At 33.9% G+C, this 11,502-nt stretch overlaps 1 protein-coding gene across 1 annotated transcript; it reads left to right on the top strand.

The window, feature by feature from the left end:
* Positions 1-1,435: 1,435 nt before the first annotated feature.
* On the top strand, positions 1,436-7,304 carry LOC123556697 (uncharacterized). The gene is made up of 4 exons (XM_053542908.1): positions 1,436-1,516; positions 1,947-2,022; positions 2,623-4,980; positions 6,407-7,304. The coding sequence occupies exons 3-4, from the start codon at positions 2,654-2,656 to the stop codon at positions 6,519-6,521; spliced, it is 2,442 nt and encodes an 813-aa protein (XP_053398883.1). The 5' UTR covers positions 1,436-1,516; positions 1,947-2,022; positions 2,623-2,653; the 3' UTR covers positions 6,522-7,304.
* The last annotated feature ends 4,198 nt before the right edge of the window (positions 7,305-11,502 follow it).

Here is an 11,502-nt window from a genome sequence, read left to right as displayed (position 1 = left end):
CAAACCCTGTTCAACAGGCTAGACTAGATTTCTTTTTAGTTTCACAGGATCTGTTGCCACAAATTAGATGTTGTGATATTAGTTTAAGTTATAGGTCAGATCATTCTATTGTTTTGTTAAATGTTGATTTTAGCAATGTGACCCATGGCAAAGGTCTCTGGAAATTTAATAATTCTCTGTTGTTTGATAGTGAATATTTAAAATGTATCAATGAAAAAATTGAAGAAGTGAAATCACAATATTGTCTGCCAGTTTATAACCCAGAGAATTTAGAAAATCTTAATAACCAAGAGATCCAATTTGTTATTGATGACCAACTTTTTCTAGAAACATTGTTGATGGAAATAAGGGAAAAACTGTATCATATTCCAGTTATAAAAATAAGTGTAGAAAGTCACAAGAAGATATTTTGATTTCACAGATTAGAGACTTAGAGAATAATTTAGTAGAAGAGAACAAAGATAAGTTGTTAAAACTACAGGAAGAATTAGAGAGTTTTAGAAAAGAAAAAATGAGAGGTCATATAATAAGGTCAAGAGCGGAATGGATAGACAATGGTGAAAAACCGACAAATTATTTTTGTAACCTTGAAAAATACCATTATACTAATAAAGTGATACCCTTTTTGGAAAGAGATGATGGTACAATGATATATGACCAAAAGGAAATTTTAAATGAAACACAATTATTTTATAAACGTTTATATACTAAAGTTGATATAGCTGATGACTATAACATTGATAACTTTTTAGATAATGATGCCAATATTCCAAAATTGAGCAAGGAGCAGTCTGATTCTCTTGAAGGCCTGATTTCTTATGAAGAGGTTGCTGATACATTAAAAAACATGAAAAACGATAAAAGCCCAGGATCTGATGGTTTTTCATCAAATTTTTTTAAAGTCTTTTGGAAACAAATTGGAAATTTTATTGTTCGAGCTATAAATTGTGCTTTCCATAAGGGCGAATTTTCAGTTACACAAAAACAAGGCATTATTACATGTATACCTAAAGACAATAAACCTAAGCAATATTTAAAGAACTGGCGCCCGATTACACTTTTGAATACGGTTTTTAAACTTGCATCTGGCTCCATCGCAAAAAGACTTAAGAAGGTACTTGATTTTTTAATAGATGGAGATCAAATAGGATTTGTACAAGGAAGATTTATAGGAGAAAATACACGTCTTTTATATGATATAATGCAATATACTGATAAACATAAAATACCTGGATTGTTAATGATGATAGATTTTGAAAAGGCGTTCGACACCATTTCTTTTGATTTTATCAACAAAACATTAGCCTTTTTTAATTTTGGTCCCATTATAAAAAAATGGATTTCGCTGTTTTACAATGGTACGGAGACATCCGTCCAGTTGAATGGTTTCCTTTCAAAGTTCTTTAACACAAGTCGCGGTTGCCGTCAAGGAAGTGTCCTATTGAGTTGTGTGGAAAACTATTAAGTAGAAAACAGACACTTAAAAGTCATATAGCCTGCCAACATGATGTTGAAGGTAAGCAAATATGAACAACTTCATATATTCACGGTATTAAAGGCAATAGCCTCCAGATCATTCGAAAACACACACACACAAAAAATAATTTTTTAGGTATCTGAAAATTAATGATGTATTTCTTAAGAATGCTTTGAAACTTAATATTCCATGATGAATCCTTCAGGTTAAATCACGGTTCTGGAGTTACAGCCCCTCAAATGGCTCAAATTTAATATTTTGTCTTTAGCAGTCATACAGAGACTTCATTGTTTTCTTGATTTGGCATTTTTGAATAAGTTTGGAAACAAAAACTAATTTTTAAATGTTCATAATAAGACCATACTTCAGATGGAAAGAAAGATCATTTTTTAGCCAAAATCTAAGTATGTGTATATAGTAAGAAAATAATAATTTATGGGGGAAAATGTTTTTGTTTTTTTATTTTCAGCGGGAAACCCACCAAAAAGATACCGGCAATATGAAACGGATGAAACAAAAGTCGTCCCTAGAACTACTCAATGGAGGTAAAAAATTTATAATAATCTAAATGAATACCACTTACTATCCACTAGGTAAAGCTGTATTTAAATAATGAGGCAATTGCACTACATTTAATTCAAGAAATATTTTAGCTTGTGAATAAAAGGTTATTAAGTTAAGGGTGAGCTGTTAATTGAGGACATGGTCAGCCATCCATTTTCTTCATTTTTAGCTTGACTTTCTATTTAAAGAAAAAGTAGAGTTATTGCTCTCTCCCTGGTGTTGGCATTGCTGTTCGTTAAAGTTTTTGATACAGTCAAATATCTCTGTTACTATCATAGCTATTGACTTGAAACTTAAAGCAGTTATTTACTATCAAAGTCTACACCAGCAGAAACAACATCCATAACTCTGATTTGAATTTTGACAGAGTTATACCCCTTTTTAAACTTAAAATTTTTTGGTTAAAGTTGCATAATTTTTTTTCTGGCGAAGCTCTGATTCAGAATCAAGCACAGAGAAAGGTCGAGCGTGCTGTTGTACAGACTGCTCTTGTTACATCATCTCCTCTGAAGCTGTATTTTATCAGTCATACATGTAAAGAATATGTCAAAATTATCAAAGATTTATTTTTCTATTAACAGAAAAAATCAATCATCTGAAACTGAAAGAGACATGGAATTTCAGATTCCAGTTGACATCATACATGGACTCCTTCCAGATTCTGATGATGAAAATGATCATGAGAATGTTTATATGATACAAGACATGGATATTGTTGTTTCATCATCAGATACTGATACTGATACTGAATCATCATCAGATGAAGATGAACAGGCTTGTGCGGACACTGAAAACATACCAGAAAAGACAGAAAGTGATCCATCTCTTTATGTAATTCCACCAACTGAGTCTATGTACCAAAGTGAAATAAGCAGATCTGAACATTTGTTGGCTACAAGTGCCTTTGCCACAAGACACAATTTGTCAGACACAGCTCTCAGTGATTTATTACAACTGTTGCAGTTACATCTTCCAGGTAATAATATAGGTGAAACCAGTGGTAGAAAACTAAAAGAGTCTTGTGGCTTTAATAAAAGTTACTTGAAATACCACATGTACTGTGATAAATGCAAGAAATTATTTGACACAGAAACTGATAATTGCATCACACCTGGATGTGATGGAATCCGGAAAGATGTTCAGTGTAAGAACTATTTTGTAACAAGCAAGATATGTTTCCAGCTCCAAGAAATACTTGAAAGAGAAGGTGTCTGGAGATCCATAGAAGAATTTAGAAACCATGAGTCAGAACATATTTGTGACATCACAAGTGGAAATGAATACAGAAAATTAAAGGCACAAGGTGGATTTCTTCATATGTCATCAAATTTAACATTGTCATTATTTATTGACGGCATCCCTCTTTTTAAGAGCTCTTCTACATCCCTGTGGCCAGTGTACCTGCTTATAAACGAGATACCACCAAAGGAGCGCTATACTAGAAAAAACATGGTTTTGTGGGGGGTGTGGCAAGGAGTGGGGAAACCAAAAATGAACATGTTTTTGAAACCACTTGTGATTGATTTAGTGTCTTTGTACCAGCAGGGCTTTACTTTTACTTGTCCTGAGACGATGTTGGTTGTGACCGTGAAAGCTATGTTGATTATAGCAACTATGGATTTGCAAGCAAGAGCTTATGTTGTTGCAATGACGCAACACAACGGATTAAACGGATGTTTATACTGCATGGAGCCAGGACAGGTTGTTGCAAGCGGAAAGGGTCACTGTAGGGCCTACTTGTACAGAGACCAGCCAGCAGAACAGCGTACAGATGAGACATTACGAGAAAATGCAGACTCTGCAAGAAATACAAGAGAAAGGGTAAATGGTGTAATAGGACTGAGCGTGTTATGGTATCTGCCATATTTTTCATTCACCAATAATGTGGTAATTGATTATATGCATGGGACATTACTAGGTGTCTCCAGAAAAATGTTAGAGCTCTGGTTTGATAAGACACACTCTTCTGAACCATTCAACATATCACAGAGAATGGGAGAAGTTGACAAGGATCTGAAAAGGATTAAGCCCCTGTATGTTATCCATAGATTACCCCGAGTGTTAACAAACACATACACCAATTGGAAGGCATCCGAAATAAGGAATTGGCTACTGTTTTACTCGTTGCCATGTTTGAAAGAGCGCTTGCCGGACATTTACCTAACACATTTCAGCTGCCTGGTTGAAGCAGTTTACATTCTTCTCCAAGAAGGAATCAGTCCCCAGGATCTTCAACGAGCTAAGTTACTTCTGCAAGCATTTGTCAGAAACATGCAGATTTTGTATGGAGAGAGATTCATGAGTTTGAATGTTCATAACCTTACCCATATGGTAAGATTTGTTGAGTTGTGGGGCCCACTGTGGGCTTGGTCGTGCTTCTGCTTTGAATCTTTTAACGGGGAGATCAAAAAGTCTATACATGGGACTGGTAATGTTTGTAATCAGATATTTTGGACATTGCAAGCACAAAAGCGTATTGAATCTGCAACAAGACATTTACCAGATGAAAGCAAAACTAAGGTGTTCATGCAAAACATGACTGAAAGCTCTGAAAGGTTTGGTTCAAATGCAGATGCCTATCAATGTAAAGTTGTGAAAGTGACTCCTCTGTCAGTAACAGTTTCCAACACAGTGAAGATGCAACTGAAGGAATATGTAGACTCTGATGTTGAAGATGACTTTGTTAGTGTTTCGAAGATTGCACGCAATGGCTTCATGATGTACAGCATGCAGTGCTCTAAAGTTAAGAAAAAAAATTCTTACACTATTTGTTTGAGTAAGAGGATGCCAAATTTTGATCAAGTAAATGCTGTAGAGGTAAAAAGCTTCATTATGGAAAAAAGAACTAGGAAAGTGTTTGCACTTGGCAGAGGTGTGGAGAACAGCGGGTCTATCCTCCAAAGACGTGTACCACACTTGCAGAAGTTAATTTTTCAAGGGTAAGAAATTTGCACTTACTGTGGTAAAGTTATATATTTTTTATGCTACATAAAAACTGTATTGGGCTGTTCAAGTTTATATTAACAAAATAATTATACCCACAGATCACATTTGGATACCATTTTGCAGTCAACCACGTCTAAAGTTCTGTCCATTGTGTCTGCTTGTTACCTTACTAACTTATTAACTACAATAAAGATTTTCCTTAAACAAGCATCAACTGTTAGCCTTGTCAAGACAATGTACAGAGCACATAACACAAGTCACTTCAGGTCAAGTAGTTTCACTTTGTGTCCACTATTTTATATTTCTAAATGGCTTGAAGATTGCCATCATTTTAACATCAGTTGTTTAGGTCACAAAGACTACTTGGCTTGCAAAGCACACAACCATGGCCACGATGATCAAGTCACACTTGGAGATCAAATAGCTTAATTTCATGTCTGCTTCAAACTTTGTAAACCACTTTTATGACTTTCACGAAACTAGCATCAATTATTTACCATGTTAACCCTTACCCTGCTAAATTTATATAATGAACTTGTCCATTTTTCTATTTGGATTATAATAAGTACCATTACTTGTGGTGCTTAAGGGGTGCTTAACCAAAAAAGATGCTGACTGAATGACAAACAATGCAGATCTTGATCAGACTGCATGGATGTACAGGCTGATCATGATTTACACTAGTCGTAAAGGTAGAACCAATCGTGTCCAGCAAGATAAGGGTTAAGTTGATGTGAAGAGCATGATTCATTAGATCCAAGGTGAAGGTCTGAGACCTTGTTTCCACTCCATAGCAAAAGTCCATAGAAGATTTTCATAAAACTTGCATCTCCTTGTAACCTTACCAGGGTGACATGCAAAGCCCGCAACACAGAAGTCAAGGTCACACTTGAATGTCAAAGATAAATAGCTTTAATTAGTGTCCACTCTGTTCCTTCTAAACTACAAGTATGAATTCGCATCAAATTGATCAATTGTCACCATTATGCGCTACCCAGGTCATTAGGTCAACGTCAAGGTAACACTAATAAGAGGCCTTTAATTTGTGTCCACTTAATATCTTTTTCACCACTGAAAAGGATTTTCATAAAAATAGCATCAATGGCTGACCTCGTCAAGACAACATACAGCATGTAAAACCCAGGTCACACGGTCAAGGTCACACTTTGTCAAGGCTATATTCACTTTACTTTCCATGTATTTAATAGAGTAGTGTATTGTAGGGTTAGCTGTTATTATTTGCTTTTTAAATGACTTCAGTGCTTTTCTGTTAATTTTGTTGTAATTAGAATGGATATAAATTTCATATTTTTGTTTTCATTTTGATTAGACATATATATATATATATATAAAATATTGATTATATGTTCTGTGACATTCTAAGACTTGTTTTTGAAAAGACAGTTCTTTTTTTTGCAGGAACATGTATGACATGGTAGTTCCAGTAGAACATCTGGGTGAACCTTTGATGGTTATTGATACAGTAGGAGGTGTATATGGTGCCTTGCTTCCAAACAAAATAGAAAGAGACTGAATGCAGTAACATGATTTGACCAGTAAATAATTGACTTCTGTCTGGTAGTGAATGTCTGTTTGTGACATAAATTAGAGATCCTTGCAATGAAACAAATAAAATCACCAGGAGATTGGGACCTTACTTGTGAAACTGAATTTACTTTAAGCAAACTTTTTTCTTCTGCAACATCATTATAGCAGCCAGAAACAGTACAATCCATAGGGATTAACTGATATAATTGTTGTACAGATCTTTCTACTACCAAGAAGGATTATCATGCTGTGACCTGTTTCTATATAAATAGTGCTACTGTTCCAAGTTGTATATTCTATGTTGTTGGAAATTGTTTGACTGGGAACTTTTTTGAGTTTATAAAGTTTTAAATGGACAGTGTGAATAATTTAATTCATGAAAAATACAATATCAATGAGATGTACATGACTTATTTCTTAAAATGCATTTATTTTAGCAGGTATATGTAGGAAAAGATCTGAATCTTAAGTATTGTCAAGTCTATTCCTAAGAATTGTTTCTTATGATTTGATTGCAGTGTTAACAATGAAAAAAATATTTAAATGATCAATATAAGTTCTAACCTTTACCAGGGAATTTTGACTACATTTTTTGACTGATTTAAATTAATAGTTGATAACATCAAATTTTAAAAACTCAGTAATACCTGCCTTAATTTTTTTTTTTTAATTTTTAATTTTTTTTTTCTTTGCGTATTTGAAATCATCAGGTCATTGCGGTTATTTTGAATACTTGGACATTAAAACTCAAATAAAATATTTTGACATTGTACTTTTTTATTAAAAAAAGCCTGAAAACTGGACTTAGTCAATTCTAGTGATGTTTCTTGAGTCATTTTGAAAATAACTCTAAGTGCAAATACTTCAGTGTCCAGGGAATTTTTCCATACAAATTCCATACACATTTTTAGTTGAGGGACATTTTCCATGCAATTTTCTGTGTGTCTGGAAACTTTGTGTCTGGAAACTTTCCAGTGTGACCCTGGAAACTTTCCAGTGTGACCCTGGAATACCAGTCACTTTTCCATGGAAATTTTCCAGGGATTTGTGTATTCCAGTGTTTTCCAGGGTCAATAGCATATTTTCCAAGGGATTCCATGCACTTTCCATGGAAAACCTTGCTTGTCCAGGGACATTCTACAGACGGGTAGCTCTTACATTTTTATCCTTTGTGCAGAGATTTTAGCTATAAAAATAAGAAATAACAAAAATATTAAAGGTATTGAGATTAATGGTACAGAATATAAGATAGCACAATTTGCAGATGACACTTCCTTATTGTTAGACGGATCAGATAATTCACTAAATTGCACTCTAGATGTTTTGCATGAATTTTCAATATACTCAGGTTTGAAAGTTAACTTTGAAAAAACTCATGTCATATGGATAGGTAATTTGAAGTATAGTACAAGAGCAATTAAAACAAAGTGGAAACTAAATTGGGGTTGTACATCATTTAAAGTTCTTGGACTTAAATTCCATGTTGACTTAGATAAAATGCTAAGTCTAAATTTTGATGAAAAGATAGAGAAATTGAAAAGATGTATTCAGTATTGGAAAAGAAGGGAATTAACCCCTATAGGACGTATAACCGTTGTTAAGTCCTTGTTATTGCCAATGTTAACTCACCTTTTTACATCATTGCCAAATCCAGACAAAATTGTATTAGATGCCATAAACAAAATGTTCAGTGAGTTTGTATGGAATGGTACTCCTAGAATTAAAAACACTGTTTTCATAAAAGATTATAAAGAAGGTGGCTTGAAAATGCCTGATACTGTTTCTTATGTGAAGAGCTTAAAATTGTCATGGATTAAACGTGCTGTTAGTGGAAAAAACTTAAAATGTTATATACTACTGGATGATATTCTGAATATTGAAAAGTTGTTTAATGTGGTAAAACATATATAGAAACTGTACATAGAATATTGACAAATGCATTTTGGAAAGATGTTTTGCAAGCTTATGTTGACTTTGTGCATGTATTACCAATTGACTGTATTGAAAGATTTCATGAAATGCCTTTGTTTTATAACCACAACTTTCTTATTGGCAATTAGCCGGTGTTTTTTAAAGCTTGGTATGATAAGGGGGTTAGATATGTAAAAGATTTGCTGGATACAAATGGAAGGTTTTTAAGTAGACAGCAATTTGAACAAAATACAGGATTGAAAATCAATTTCCTACAGTATGAAGGAATGCTTAAAGCTGTTAAAACATTTTATAAAAAAGTACCAAGGGACAATAATATGAAAACAGAGTCTACCCCCCTGTTCCCTATAATTCCTTGTTATGTAAAACCTTTGATAACTTGTAATAAGGGAACTTCAGTGATGTATGATATATTTATAGACAATACAGATACTCCAACTTGCCAAGACAGGTGGAACGATAATTTTAAAATTGAACCAATAGAATGGAAATACTTACATAGCTGGGTGTTTATTCTTACAAAAGATACATATCTACAGTGGTTCCAAACCAGATTGATACACAGAATATTAGCTACAAATATATTATTACACAAGATGAACATTACACCAGATTCTAATAATTGTTCTTTTTGTAAGACCGATACTGAAACTTTAATCCACCTGTTTTGGGAATGTCCAATAATAGAAAAGTTTATATTAGAAACCAAGAATTATGTTATAACTTTTGATCGAGACTTTCAGATTGATTGCAAAACCTTCATTTTAGGAAATTCTAAAAAGAACTTTGAACATTATAACATTTTTTGCCTGGAAGTAAAAAGATATATTTATATGTGCAAAAGAAAAGGTTGTATTCCATCCCTAAATGGATTGAAGGGAAGTCTAAAGTTAGCCTTGTCAATTGTTAAAGAAACAAAAATATCAGAAGATAAAAAGGAAAATTGGTCTTTGTTAAAAAGAATATGTGAATGAGTTTGTATTTATTTTGTATTTATTATAAGAAGTGTTAGTAAGCTGTACAGAACTTTACTTCTTCTATACCAGTGTACCAGTGTCTTAAGGTCTTAAGTTATACTTGTCTTGCTAGAATGTAATATGACTTTTCATTTGAATGTTTATCTCCTAACATATAAGGTACAATACATCAACATTATATTGCTTGTTTGATACAGATTAACTAGTGTCTTTTATTATGTGTCTTTCATATTTTGTATATATTGCACTCTTTGTACGGTGTGTTCCCGTGGAGTGCCCCGATCCACGCACACCTATGGACGGGGAAAATAAAGATGTATTGAAAAAAAAAAAAAAAAAAAATTAAAGGCACAGTGGAGAACTATGCAGGTCATTTTTGGGGGGGGGGTTTGCCACATCCACATCTGAAACTGCCAAAATAGTTCCCTAACCTAAACATGAGATTCGGCATGAGAAAGTTACCAACATAGTGGCTTTGCAACCAGCATGGATCCATGCTGTTTGCTTTCAAACCTTATTGCAATTAGAGAAACCGTTAGCGAACAGCATGGATCCTGACCAGACTGTGCGGATGCGCAGACTGGTCTGAATCCATGCTGGTCGCAAAGCCACTATGTTGGTTTTCTCATGGCGCGGCTCAAATATTGATCCACACCTTCAACCAGTGAATGATTCTTATTTTGCTGCACAAGAGTCTTAAAATTATTGCTAAATAAGAATCTGAAACTGCCTAAATAGTTCCCTTACCTGAACATGAGATTCGGCATGAGAAAACCAACATAGTGGCTTTGCAACCAGCATGGATCCATGCTGTTTGCTTTCAAACCTTATTGCAATTAGAGAAACCGTTAGCGAACAGCATGGATCCTGACCAGACTGCGTGGATGCGCAGGCTGGTCTGAATCCATGCTGGTCGCAAAGCCACTATGTTGGTTTTCTCATGGCACAGCTCAAATATTGATCCACACCTTCAACCAGTGAATGATTCTTATTTTGCTGCACAAGAGTCTTAAAATTATTGCTAAATATTTGAGCTGTTGTGATATCCTGTGTCAGTCTTCATCATTAATCAATAACTACTTTTAACACTAGAAGTCATAATTTAGGCCCAATTTTAATGAAACTTTGTTTGAATATTTATCTTAATAAAATCTCAGACAAGATTGAAAATGGGTCATCTGAAATTGAAAACAAGGTCTCTAGGTCAAATCATAGAAAAGCTTTTAATATTGTAATGGACATGTTTTATACCTATGAAACCTTGTCAGAATATTTTCTTGGTCAGATTTTAAAACTTGTCATCTAGGGACAAAAACTAGATCACTAGGTCATGTTGTGATTTAGGCCTCTGGCCCATACACTATCAATAACATACATGTATATATATATATATATATACAAACATGAAACATATTTACTTACAGCTACTATTATAACGGATAATCAAGTAAATATTAACTGTTATGTATCATTTATGTGAGAAAAAAAGTATTTGTTTTGAGAAATAGGTTTGTATACAATTTCTAACTCCTTTTAAGTTTAATACATGCCAAATTCTAGAAAGGCCTTGTTAACATTCCAGAGACCACAAGTTTTACCTGATTTTCATGAATCTTTATTGGAATGTTTTCTGTGAAATCAAGGTCAGGTTTGAAACTGGGTCATCTGGGGTCCAAATTTGGTGACTAGGTCAAGACATGGAAAACCTTGTTGGGACTCTAGAGGCCGTATTTTCTACCTCATCTATATGAAACCTGAACAGAATGTTTACCTTTATAAAATCTGGGTCAAGTTTGAATCTTGGTTGTCTATTGTAAAAACTAGTTGCCTTATACACACTCCAGAGGCCACAGTTTCTAGATGATCTTAGTGAAGCTTTGTCAAAATGTTACCGGTAATTGTCTTTATGAAATCTTGGTCTTGTCCAAAACTGGGTTGTCTGAGATAAAGAAAACTATTTCAGACAAACTTTGGTAACACTCCAAAGGTCACATTTACTACCTGATGTTTATGAAACTTGTCGGATTAAGTTCTAGCTGTCATGTTCTAAGATGTAAG

The sequence above is a fragment of the Mercenaria mercenaria genome, chromosome 5 (genome assembly GCF_021730395.1).
Source record: "Mercenaria mercenaria strain notata chromosome 5, MADL_Memer_1, whole genome shotgun sequence".
In the NCBI taxonomy this organism is placed as follows: domain Eukaryota; kingdom Metazoa; phylum Mollusca; class Bivalvia; order Venerida; family Veneridae; genus Mercenaria; species Mercenaria mercenaria.
The sequence above is the reverse complement of the archived record's forward strand: the minus strand, read 5'-3'. Positions and strand labels throughout refer to the sequence as shown.

Bases quoted from the DNA above. Each gene is read 5' to 3' on its own strand.
- LOC123556697 (XM_053542908.1), top strand. From the start codon at position 2,654: ATGGAATTTCAGATTCCAGTTGACATCATACATGGACTCCTTCCAGAT. The intron at 4,981-6,406 runs GTAAGAAATTTG...TTTTTTTTGCAG, and splicing joins CAGAAGTTAATTTTTCAAGG to GAACATGTATGACATGGTAG.